The following is a 13,416-nucleotide window of genomic DNA, read 5'->3' as shown; positions in this document are numbered from 1 at the left end:
CAAATATAAAAGTGAATAAAACCCCACTGTCATTAGATAGAATTCAGTTTAACTAAGAGTCATGGCTGTTAATTAACTAAGAGATGTTGTGGACAAAGTGGCAAAGAAAATGGATCACAGTATACTGTACAACATTTCTGCATCTCGCATAGGAAAAAAAAAAATGCCCAGGAGATATCTCAGTATCTCACTAACAAAATAATTTTCCAGTCATTCGGAATCGACCAATCCAAGAACTTCACTCAAGTCTATACTTGTAGCCATTAGTTTGCTGCTGAAAAAACTGAGAAATACAAATTCAGTCTTAATGGCTTTAGAATAAGAGCTGTGATGTTGGAAAAATCAGTATCTCCTCTTCCAATAAAAAAGAGAAGAAAACAAAGAAAGATCATGTTATCACAATCACTCAGTTGTAAACTATTATTCATGATAACATTGCACTGGGAAGTTATACAGAAAATGACTTGGACGTGAATCATCATTGTATAAAAATGCCGGTGTTTCTTTTTGTCATAGAGTTTATGAAGAGTTCAGTATTTACTGAATTTTTTTCTTAGGACTTGATGAAAGCAAATGCCAAAAGGCAATTATATGAGCTCGCGATTACTCTTTGTATACACTGGATAAAACTATTTTTCCTCTAGGAATGGACTTTAACCAGACACAACAGAGCCTCATTGAAAACTAGGGACAGAAACACATCACTAGCTGTCTCAGATTACCTGAGCCACAAGCAGGGGATGTCACATCCTGAGCCTTTTGGCAGGGTACCCTGCAGCATCCCTGCTGTGGGCACATTGGGGGTGGATTACAAGGCAGACAGAAAGATGTTTGGGCTGGTAAAGGGCAGTGGTTTGAAGTCTGACCTGCAGCTGCTGGTGAGGGTCGCTGCTGAGGGGCTCGCACTGCTTGACATCTTCAGGATAATGGAGCAGATATGACACCAAATTTGGGGAAGTAGCCGAAGGTCAGAGCTGCTGTTCAGAGGGGCTATGAAATGCTGGAGGTGGGGACCTGAAGACCAACAAAGGTTATAAAGTTTCATAGCCTGTTTTGTATAAACCAGCTTCAGACTCTTAAGGAATTCTTGGCAAGATTTTTGTCAGCTATTTAAGGATTCATTTGCTGTGAAAGAGCAACTACCAAGTATTATGTTTTAATTACACTACGTTTCAATGGTGGTGGTGGTTTTTTGTGTGTGTTGGTTTTGCTTTGTTTTTAATTTAATTTATATATATGCGTGTCTTGAAATAATTACCAGGAGGAGTAACCTCTGAAAGATTTATTTAAGGTTCAGATTTTGGCAGATTTTACTGTACTGTAGCCATGAACATGTCCTGGCTGGGGAGCTAGGGGCATAGAACAGATCCTGGGAATGCACTGAGACCTTTAGTGGGGGAAGTCTGCACAGCCCATTTACTCCTCTTAGTAAATTAATTCCTGAAAGTGCGTTAAGTAACTGCTGTTCAAGATGAATCAGTTATCAGAACAGAAATTATGTCCAGGCTGAATAAAGTGAATATAACATTACAACTGACACCTCGAACAAAGTTTTTTGTATACCTGAAAAATAGCTACTGATTTAAAAAGTAAATCACTGAGTGTATTAGGCTAACTTAAAAGAAAATAATCAGTTGAATGATGCTGGATCTCACAGGAAACATAATTTTACGGTGACAAAAACAACCACCATTTTGGACATTCTTTGAAACATAGATTTTAAAATAATTCCTTGGCTAAGTTGAGGCAACAGAAGTAACTTTCAGGTTTAAATTTGCTTTGCAGAAACCTTTTCTCTGAGTAAGTTATTTCCCAAAAGCTTCTAATTCATTGTCATTCTGAGTAAAATATGAGCAGGGCATATTATGAATAAGAGGTCACAGTTCTTCAAGAAAGCTGAAGAATTTAGCAATTTGATTTCATTAACTAGCACTTTGTCATTAATTTCTACAATTATTTTATTGATGCAATAATTTGAATATTACATAATATCTGTGGTTTTTCTTGTTTAATATGGTTGTAGACTTTTGTGATATCTGAGCTTATCTGACATTTTTGTAGTAAGACACCAGACACAATCAGGAGTTGATTTCTGCAGATATGAATTACTAAATATTCAAAGTTCCCTACTTTATGTGTCAGAAAAAGTGTATTTGTTGTAACATGCTCATTTGCTACTCTGCCTGATGTGTAACTCTATTCTTTATGCAAGAGCCCAGCAACACCTGTGATGACAGCAAATAATATTGATCTAAGATCTCATTATACACTCAAACCTGTCACACACTTGGTCTGAGAAGAGAGAACATGTATATCTGCAGCTGTATCTATTTTTTTTTCATACCATCCTCTCTTCTATGTAGTGTTTGTTACTTAGTACAGTAGCTCAGTGTTACTACACTGTTTTCTATGCGTTTTCTTGGAAAATTCTCAATACCATAGATATAAAATGCACAGAATCTTCTTATAAGAAGGCAGATTTGTTAGAATAATATGTAAGAGATTATGCAATATGAGCTAAGACTGAACACCACCATTTAATATGAGTAAGCAAATATGTGACAGGTTTGTGTTTATGACATCTCGGATCAATAATATTTGCTGTCACCAGAGGTATTAATGTATTCTAAACATAGTGAAGTTCATATTTCTGTAAATCCAATTTTAAAACTGAAGTCCAAACTCAAATAGAATCTACAATGTAATATATGGAAAATTATTTCAGTTCTTAATTATCTCCTTGAAAGAGATATACTGAAACACATTTTGAAGTATTTTTCTAAAGGAGTGGTTCTAAAAGAGGAGGTCCATGAAAATCTGTATAAAACTTCGTTTTTTTAATAACACGCACCAATAATTTAAGAATAATATTACTCACAGTGTTGTGATTGGCTCTTAATAAGAGAGTTTATGAAGCTGCAGTTCTCTGACCTGAGTGAGTCTTTTCCAGTTGTTCCGGTTCCCCCCTTATAAATAACTTTACAGCTTCAGGAGGATATAAATACTATTTCCCAAAACCACAGGAGTGAAGAGGGCTACTTGCTTTCAGAAGCTGCTGTTATGCTGACTGATACATGCTTTTCAGTGAAATAAATAAATAAATAGAAATATTAAATCTGCATTCACAGTTCCAACAACTGATTTGGTTAGAAGGCAGTGCAGCAGACAGGTGACTGGTCTTGAGGGGAATGCAGGATGAAATAATTACATTTGTGTTATCTGGGACTGCTTTAGTTAAGTGATTTAGAAGTCTGAGAAAGGCTCAGAAGTGGTCAGAATATTAAAATTACTTCAATTTCTCTTGAGGAAAAAGGTTTTAAATAAATAGGAGAGCATATTTTGTGAATAATTACAGAATATGTTTTTCTTTCTTTTGAAAAGACAGATATAGAAGCAGCTGGCTAAGAGCTTACAAAATTCTATATCCATAGGCCTGGTATTTCCTATTTAACCTGCTTTTGACTATAACTCAAGCTCCAATTTATGATTGTTCGCTAACTTATAAAAAATGTGCCTGGTTGTTTCTTTTGCTTTTCTGATGAGCAAAGCTCTGTCATGAAGTGGAAGAGGGCACAGAATAGTATATAAAAACAAGTATATATTATGTGTGATACTACCGGAAACACAGTTACCTCCTTAAATGTTAACTGCTTGTATCACTAACATTTTGCATTGAGTTTGCTTCCCTAAGCACACATATTTAGTTCATTAATATGAATCAGTTGTATTGTCAGAAGAGGCAGTTATTAGGAAACCATTTGTAGAAGCTGTCCAGTAAAGACAAAGAGTAGAGATCATTTAGTTTTAGTCAGCATAGAGCTAGCTAAACAAATGGTACTAACTTGCTTTGTCTGATATGTAAGTTATTTTCCTATCTATTAAAAAAATCTTTCATTACTCTACCCAATGGGAAGGTCTTACAAATGGGGACAAGATGACCCATATAAGGGGACTTGTTATTTTGTATTCTGGTGTCTCTTTCAGGGAGAAATATGAATTATCTAATTCCAAACAAAACCAAGTCTGGACTTTAAAAACCTTTAATGACAGGAATAAAACAGTAACAACAAAAATACTAATGTTTTTGAAATACTTTCAAGTGTTCTGATAAATCATGCTGCTGTTAGAAGTTCAGTTGCCTTTACGACCGGAGTCACTAATGAAAAAATGTGAAGCTGCAGTCTGTGCTTGCAGTGAAGTGTCACTGAATCTTGGAAGCAATGCTGTCACATAAGAGGTTGTGTCCAAGTTTAGTCTCCTTTTTTTTCAGATACATTTCTTGACATTGTGCTGTGCACAACATTAAGAAATAATCTCAAAATTGTATTTGCTTGAGCTTCACCATCAGCCAAACATTGTAATATGAATCTTAAATTCATGAGCAGAGACAAATGCTCCCTTAACTGAACTACTCAGGTTTGATTCCTGCATCTTGAAATGAAGGTAACTCCTTTCTTTCAGTGAAGGGTATCAAGTGGCCATCAGTAGTGGATGGGTGTGTCATCATCAGAATCGTTGAACTTGCAACTTTTTGTCCATTTCTAAATTAGAGCTCTATGCAGCTGTCACTACAAAGCAGCTACCTTAACACTTCTGTTTCATTTATATTCTTTCTTATTGAATAGCATTCACTGGCCTTTCTGGTTAATATTCAATGTTTTCCAGAGCAAATACAATCAACTTTCTGAATTGGTGATAAAGATAACTTAGTACTGAAGTAGGAGGAATTGTGTCCTCTAGAAAATGCAATATTTTTTCTAGTGTTAGGGAAATTTCCCAGCTGACTGAATAAAGGAGTGATTAAGATAATCATCTCCTGTTTTTTTTTTCTTTTTAGCAAACTGAACAAAAACATCATTAATGCCAGGACGAAGTACATGAAGATTGATACTGTGTACTTTGAGAGTTCTTAAGAGATCTCCCTGTGAGTGCATTAAGATAATTTCTTCTTGGGGAAAAAAAAAGTGAGTAAAAATACTGAAGAGGTACAGATTTGGAGATCTGGAGCTGGTTGTGTGTGTGGTTTTGAAAAGTGAGGTCACATCAGGTGAACTGTTCCGCAGGTGCACCAAGTGCACACTTTTTAGCTGACCATGTGGGAAGTAGTTCACACTGCATCCTTATGTAAAACAAGTACAATTTAAACTCTTTGATCTTGTTTCAGAATTCTTGAAATACATCAAAATGTTTAACACTTGAATGTTTTTTCTGTAGACCATTCAAAGTATTTTTAAGAATTATATGTACTGCTACTGCATTTCTGTTATTGGCTTGGAGGACTAAGAATTCTACTGGCTGGGTTCTTAGGTGGAATGATTAACATGTATAGAAACATGTGCTTGTGCCACACATCTTGGTTTAAAAACATGTGAATAATAGATCTGGTCTGGAATTCTAAGCTTCATTATTTTTTTTTCTGGTTTTATGCTACTTAGGCTTAAATACAAGAATTTCTGAAATTTTCGGTTCATTTCTGTAGGTATGAGAAGTTTTCCACGTATTCCTGAATTCTCCCTCATGAAAAGAATTCTGTATTCAAACCCGGGCACACAAAGTCCTCACTTTCTCCAGGTTTTATCTCAAACAAGAAGTCTCCTGCCTTGTGAAGGTAAGCAGTAGGATGGATTGCTGTTCTTGTTAAAGGTGCCCTTTGACAGGACTCCTCCCAGAATACTGCTGCAAAAATTTACACAAGGCTTTTGAATTTTACCTGGTTTTCAGAGAGGATCCAGTAAGAATGCTTATGTGATGCTCTGAAGCATTTTTGTCATTGTACAGTATTGAAAAAGGGATTTCAGTGCCCAAATAGACTGGAGACTCTCCGAGGACTCTCTGTTCATTTCTTAATGGGCCCCTTATGAACTTCATGGATTTTAACTTGAAATTTCTAAATGTGTTAAATCTGTAGCCAACTGGAAACACCATTTTCAGAGCTAGAGCTGGATGTTTTAATAGCTGTTACGCTGCGTTTCCTGTTCCTGACAGTCACCTCCTCAGCTTTAGCTTTTTCTTCTTTACGTATTTGTGAATTCTTCTTCCTTTATTGGCTTATGACTTGACCAAATAATAGAAGAAAGTTGGAAGCCTGGTTACCTGAAGGCAATATGCATGTGATGAGAAAATAATAGTTTTCTGTGAGAAAATAATTACTTAGTATTTGTATGCACGTGTCTGTGTATACATATATACATTTTTGTTTATATTGTATATAATGTATATAACCAATGTATGAGTGCTTTCAAAGAAGCAGTAATTATATTAGTTGTGAACAACAGGGGAATCTGGTTTTAGCTGGAAGAAAATAGGTCTCTTCACACAGCATCAACCGTCTTAGAAAGCTGTTAAAGACCATGTGGTGTCTGATAGCACCAGCAGAGTTAGCAGTCATGCAGGTGTCACTCATGCATGTTTTTGCATAGTCTCTTCCAGTATCATTCGTATATGTTACTTAAAATGATGCAGTGAATATTGTTATGTGATTTTTACTTAACACATGGTTGATGTGTGTCATTGAGTGTGCATGAATAGGAAACAGATGAAGCTTTTTTTTTTTCTTTTTCCCCAGTACTGAAAGGTTAGAAGGTTGACCACTGCAGGAAGAACCAGTAGTGTTATCAACAGCCTCTGGTCTTTACCCATTGACTGAAGTTACTAGAGTGACATACTGGGATGACACCTGGGAGAGGGCCCAGGATATACTGATGGCAATATCTTTTTTGGTGGCTACTGAATAGTGTTGCTCAGAAATGGGAGAGCAGACACCAACTGAGAGTTGGCCATGTTCAGCAATTAGTGATTTAGAGCATTCTTAAATCATGCAGGCTAAATAATTATATATGGTTTTCATATTGACTAATACTGTAGGAAATACGGTAAATCAATTTCCAAGTAGCTAATGAGATTTCCGTTTAATTTGGCAGTGTTTTGTAGTACCATGAGTCATATTTCCAACATAAATAGTGTATTGTGGTACTCTTGTACATAGTATTCTTGTTATAAAATCTCACAAGAGGGAGGAATGGCTTTCTATTGCGAAGCAGCACTACAGTACAACACTCTTTCTACTGACAAGTTCTTGAAATCTGTGAAAAAGGAAGATTTTGGTGGCTATAGTTGTGTAGTCTGACTCTGTGTGAAAATTGTAGATTTTTGGAATCTAGAAACACAGCCATTCCAAAGATCAAAATGCAAAGTTTAATTAAGCATTCAAAAATAGATGACTGGTTTCAAATTTGCTTTTATTTTTTAAATTACGCCAAGCAATTAATACAGGTAACAGTTGCTTTCTGTAACTGTTCTTAATGATACTATACTTAGCTTCTGTTTGGAGTTGTACTTGCCAGTCTTCTTCTGAAACATATTTTTGTGAAATTCAAATAATTGAAACCCAACGGATGTAGAACATACAGCTATTATAAAACTTGAAGGCATGAAGTGCATTAACTGCATTGAAAAATGAACATATTTTTCACATCTATTTAAATTTTCAAAATTAAACTTAAATGCCATCTGAACTTTGAAACCTGCTGAGCTTGATTTCTATGTGGAGCAGCATTACAACATTCTAAAATGCTCACTTGGTTATACTAGTGTGATTATCAAATGGTGTCCAGCAAAAGCAACCCCCATAAAGGAAGTCCACTTTACATACTATGAAGGTCATTACAGAAAACTCCAGGCTTGTAGAAAAGCAGCACAGAGATGCCATCTAGCAGTAACTCTTAGAAATTTTGTAATATATAATAGTTCCTTCTTCCAAGATACTGCACTTAAGTGTAGGAGAAAGGAAAATTCTATATTCAGAGTCCTTTCCCTATATCTGGCTTTCTGCTGAATATCTACCCACCCTGCTGGAAATAAAACTTTACTGAAATATATTGTCATTAATAATTACATTTATTGTATTTTTCTATGTAGATACAGAGAACAATTAGAATCAAATTAACAGATATAACATTTATTTAATCTCTTAAAATCGGTATTCTGTAATTAGCTCTAAGAGTGTTTAAAATTAATCAGTAGAGAGCTGTCTTCCATTTATTACGGAAGAATTTCTAGAGCTGGTCAATATTCTATTTCATGTTTAGAAAAAACAAAAAATCGTGGGCAATAAATTACTGTGGTTGAAATAAAATCTTAAGGTCCCAGACATTTAAGAATAAACAATATATATTTGTTACATATTTTACCATAAGATGGCGATACTTAAACACTTGGCATAAAAGCTCCATCATAATACGAGTGGCTGTGGACAGCAGTCTGTGATGGGCTGGTACTACATCAAAGCATTTTTTTTTCCCAGGCATTATTTCAAAGTTGTCAATCAGTATAATAAGTTATAACTTGATTATTAATTATGTAGGACATGAACAGGAATGTATTATGTATACTTTGAAATCTCTGATGGTGGTTCATTTTCATAAGCTGAATAGATTGTGAGTGTCAAGGGCACGTAAAAAGTTGTCTGTCTAGCTCTGACCATATTGCACAATTCTTTTTGGAAAAGAACGAACTTAACATCCTCTTGTTTCCTACAATTAATTTCATATGATATATTTGTTTTCCAACCTGCAAGTCAGAAATTATTATTCCACTTCAATCTAGCATAAAGCAAGATAAATAACTGAGCCACTACTTTGATTTCTGAAGTGAGATTTCAATCACAACTTGTACTTGTTTTCTAAAAGAAATTATAAACAGTTCATATATACAATTTTTCACAGAAATATGAGATCTGTTGTTCATATTCAACAAAACTAAATTATTACCTGTCATGTGGCATCTTCTCTGTGCTTAATGTGCATCTTAACCAAGGATCTGAGTAACCATTTGATCTCATGTTTTCATTTCTGAAAATCCAATTTATTGATAGCTCTGGTAAACACCAGATTTTGATTAAAGGCTCTTATTTTTATATAATCTTAAGGACTTCTGAGCTTTCTGGCTCATGACCCATTCACGAAGTTGAAAGAGCCTGCAATGAACATTTTAATATCCCAGAAAATGTCACACAGACTGATGAATAAAAGGCCATTTTTATGCCCTCTGCACAGTATGCCACAGCAAAAAGGGCTAGAAGCAAAGTTGCAAAAGTTAATTTATGCCACTTCATTCCAGTGGGTCATCCTGCTTTGTAGTGCTGGATGGTGACAGACAAGATGGAAAATTTCTTCCTGCTGTTATTTTGGGGCCTATCTCTGATACCTGAATTAAAAGAATAATTCTGTCAGCTGAAGCTTGTTTGCTTCATTAGTGGGTTTACTTCTCTTTGGATAGACAGTGACACAAATTTTGCTTTTCCTGCTTTCACACGGTCCCTTTAAGTCTCTTAACTAAATCTATTAAAGTTAAGTGTAACAGAAGATAAAAAATGAAGAAAAATGAGTGTATGAAAACCTGTAATTATAATGTAAGCATGTGCTGTTATTCACATAGATGTGGAACTGTGTGCTGCTTGATGAGTCTCCTTACAGACATAGCACTAGCTGGTACTTTCAAATAGCTCCTATTTAATAACATTGGTATAATTAATTATTTAGGTAATGTTATTAATCCCATACCACCTCCTGCCTTTTTAAGTTGTCACTGTATCTTACTGATTAAAAAACGGTCAGAATACCGCAGCCATAAATCAGATTTCCACTGAATTGCTTTTAAAGTTCTATCTTTATATTTTTCAAGAGGAACATCCCTTTCATATTGTTGTAAATTCAGAACATATTTGTATTTGATAAATGTATGTGATTAATTCCTTTATTTTAAAGGAAAAAATCTGCCAGAAGAGTTGAATCGTTGTCTCATACGGTTGTTTGGTACCTAAACGGTATCATTAAAATGACATTCACCAGCACACAATGTAAATTGTGGCAATATGGTATGAACTACTGCTGGTAATGGATTGCAATACCGTAAGAACGTTTTCGCTCTCGTTACTTTTTAAAAATGCTCACAGTTAGAAGGCTGCATGTCAGAAAAAGACAAATGAGACAAGTTCTATGTCTATGAGATGCAGCAGTACAGACATCTGCAGGCCTAGGGGGTTTTGTCATCATTCCTCTTAAGTGGTATAGTGTAATTCTGATTTTTAAAAATTATTTAATCTAAAATTCCTGTCACAAGCCAGGTGGCAGGGCTAAGACATATTGTTTACTTTTATCGTTAGTTTAGTATCAGCTGTGATGTTTTGGCAACCGGAACACATTTGAAAAGAACAAAAACTCTGCAGCAGCCGCGAGCGTGGCTGTAGTACTAAAATCAGTGTCTTCACGTGATGCCTCCGGTTCCCCTTTAAGCGAATTTATCTCCAGACGGAGGCTGTGGCTCCCGGCCGCTGCCCAGCGCGGTGCAGTCCCCGGGCCCTGCTGATGCCTTTGCCCGCCTGAGTGGACAGCTCCCGGTCCTGACCCTGCCGGCCCCGCGCTCCCGCCGCCGCCGCCTCTTGTGCAGAACTTGTGCGTGGGGTGCTGCCGGGGGTCGTGGGCGGACTGGGGGTGCGGGGACGCGGATGCGCTGCGCGCCGGGGCCGCCGGCCCGCACCCATCGCCCCTCCGGCCGCCTGCATCCGCGCTTCCCCGCCTCGCACCGGGAAGCCCGTAATCCCGGGAACAGCCGTTTTCGCGACGAACTCTCCCTCCTGGCCGATCACACAACCAAGGACACGCACCCGCCTCTCCCCGGAGCGATCCAGCCGCGCCGCCCGCTACCGCATACGCCGTGCGCGGGCCGGCACCGCCCGCCCTGCTCCGCAGCCGCGGGGCGCCCGGACCTGCCGTCCGCGGGGGCGCCCGGCCGGCTCCTACCTGGGACGGATCGAGGCCGGCCAGCAAGGACAGCAGCAGGAGGTTGAGGATGTTGGCGGGTGCCCGCATCCTGACTCCGGGGCTGCCTCTCCGCGCCGCTCCTCTCGGTCATTCACTCCGCTCCCGCTGCAGCGACCGCGCCGGCAGCCGCACTCTCTGCCCGCCCGCCGGAGCCCGAGAGGAGGCGGCAGCGGCAGCCGCCCGGGGGACGCTCATTCCGCGGGCAGCCTCGGCGCGGGGAGGGCGAGCGAGCCCGGCGCTGCCCGTGCTGCCGGAGCGGCTCCCTGCCCCGTCCCACCCCCGCCCCTCCCCTCCGCCCCCGGCCAGCCCACCGCCAAACTTTGGGCCCGGGAGACGGCGCCGGCAGCGCGGCTGGACGGGCGCGGGGGCCGGCGGCGGATGTGACATCACCGCCGCCGCGAGGGAGCCGCGGAGCGTTCGCGGGGGGCGGCCGGGGCTGCGCTGAGCCGGGCTTGGCTTAGCTTAGCCGAGCCGGGCCGAGCTGCTGAAGGGCACCAGCAGCCGCAGGCTGAGGGGCAGCGCGGTTATAGTGCCATGTCCCGGCTGACGGGGCGGCTCTGCGGACCCCTCAGCCAGACTTTGCTTCATTACCCCAGCGGTGCCTGGCGGAGGCTCTTCCCTCCGCGCAGAGCAGTGTGCAGCCGGCACCGCTCTGCCGGCTGCCGCCCCGGGGAGGTGCGCCTCTCCTGGAAGGAGCAGCTGGCAGAGGAGCACTGGCAAGGGCGGGGTATTGGGAGATGTGGCTGCCGCAGCAGGGAGAGGGATTTTGTCTGGGGAACCCCACCCTTTCACTCTCCCATCTAGAAAGTTAAGTCAGGGCTTGGCTGAGGGAGAAGTCACCACTTTGCTTTCTGGTTGGACCATGAGCCAGCAAGGGACTGTCATGTCTGTTTGCATCTGGCCAGAGCTGTGGCACGAAGGCCTGTGCAAGTGAAGGTTGGTTAAAGTCATTGCTTGAAGAATTCTTTGGTGGCTCTCCCAAGGACACACTGTGGTGTGCAGTCAGGAGTTCCCTTTACTTCAACAAATGTGTTGTAGTCAGATACCACCGGTTTGTCAGCCAAGGCTCTGGGTGGGCTTCTGCTGCCTATGCAGCAGCTCATGGTCACTTTTGCAGAGATTTAGGGGAGGTTTAGGTTGGACATTAGGAAAAGGTTCTTCACCCAGAGGGTGGTGGAGCACTGGAGCAGGCTTCCCAGGGACGTGTCACAGCTCCAAGCCTGACAGTGTTCAAAAAGAGACTGGACAATGTCCTAAAACACATGGTGTGAACTGTGGGGTTGTCATATGCAGGGACAGGAGTTGGACTCGATGATCCTTGTGGGTCCCTTCAGGACATTCTATGATTCACTCTATGATTCCACAGCTACAGATGAGGCAGTACAGGCAAGGATGTGATTTGGCTTCCTCGGGGTTGCATGTTCAGCGCAGCTGAGTATGGCCCAAATGTAGATCACGCTTAGTACCACCCTGTTAGCATGGGCGAAGTATGTTGAAGTTGCAATTTTTTTCTCTTATAAGACACAAGCTCACGATCTATGTTCAGGGTAACCTTATTTATAATATTAGTATAATATAAATGTTATAACATTTATAGTTTATACTAGCATAACCAGTATTATTATAAATGAGTTTTTCAGCTTTGCATGTTAAAAATGTATTAGCTTTACAATTGGCAATTTTTTAGTCTTGATTAGATTCTCTGGGGTCTATGTTGTGCACTTTTTCAGCAGCTAGCACTGAAAAGCCAACACTATGGTAGATTTTTAGGTGCTATGTGATCTTAACAAAGAGGAAGCTAGGATAAAAATACCTTTAAATATGCAAAACTTCAGCTTATAAAAGTAAAACAAAAATCTAAGCTTGGAAGGGTTTTTTGGTTGCATGTCTATTAGTATGAGTATGGACAGGACATGGTTTTCAAACTTAGTCTTTCCAAGTCTACAAGATTGGTGTCTCTTGTGTTTAAGAGTTAAGACCACCGCTGAAAGACAAATAAAGCAGAAACTGTTCTGCCTATGTACTATCTGAAAAGATCGTATATTGTTGGCATAATGTTCCTCAATCAAAAATGCCAATTTTTGCTGCAGTGGTTTATTGTATTTTTGAGTTGTGAATTTCTTCTAGGGATTTTCTTTGGTGAGTGAATAAAAATTGAAGTTTTATGCTAAGATGACTTAAGGAAGCCCCCTTTAGGTCAGTAGTACCTTTGACAAAGGTATAGTTTTTCATTTCCGTGGAGGGTGGATATACGAAGTGTGGTTCCTTATGTCAAAAAAGGAAATAGTAGAATTTGTGAATGAACTTCCATTGACGTTCCAGGGTCCACAATGGAAAGAGAATCCCCTCTGATATAGACTATTGAATTTCCTTCTATGAAGAAAAGATAAGATACATAAAGGAGGCTATTTTTTTGTGTAGAAAAATGTAAAAGGTCTATTTTCTATGAAATAACCAGAAAAAAAAAATCTAAAAAGGGACAGCTGTATGTATTAATATGGATTCAATAATAAGTAGCAGTACCAAAGCACTGAACATCTGAGGTTCCCCAAAAGACAAAGCAAATGCTGTTTTCAAAAGAAACAATTTCTTATGA

General features: G+C 39.7%; 1 protein-coding gene and 1 long non-coding RNA gene across 2 annotated transcripts in view; one reads left to right on the top strand and one right to left on the bottom strand.

Moving 5' to 3' along the window:
- The window catches only part of OLFM3 (olfactomedin 3), a 58,022-nt gene extending 46,938 nt beyond the window's left edge, over positions 1-11,084 (bottom strand). The window contains exon 1 of the mRNA XM_065842703.2: positions 10,800-11,084. Within this exon, the coding sequence (XP_065698775.1) occupies positions 10,800-10,868 (69 nt within the window). The 5' untranslated portion in view covers positions 10,869-11,084. The remainder of the gene's footprint in view (positions 1-10,799) is intronic.
- LOC139828302 (uncharacterized) overlaps positions 4,842-13,416 on the top strand; it is a 136,392-nt gene continuing 127,817 nt past the window's right edge. Inside the window, exons 1-2 of the long non-coding RNA XR_011739772.1 lie at positions 4,842-4,924; positions 5,480-5,608. This is a non-coding gene — a long non-coding RNA (uncharacterized lncRNA). The remainder of the gene's footprint in view (positions 4,925-5,479; positions 5,609-13,416) is intronic.

The sequence above is a fragment of the Patagioenas fasciata genome, chromosome 6, assembly GCF_037038585.1.
Source record: "Patagioenas fasciata isolate bPatFas1 chromosome 6, bPatFas1.hap1, whole genome shotgun sequence".
In the NCBI taxonomy this organism is placed as follows: domain Eukaryota; kingdom Metazoa; phylum Chordata; class Aves; order Columbiformes; family Columbidae; genus Patagioenas; species Patagioenas fasciata.
This window is presented reverse-complemented; position numbering and strand designations above follow the sequence as displayed.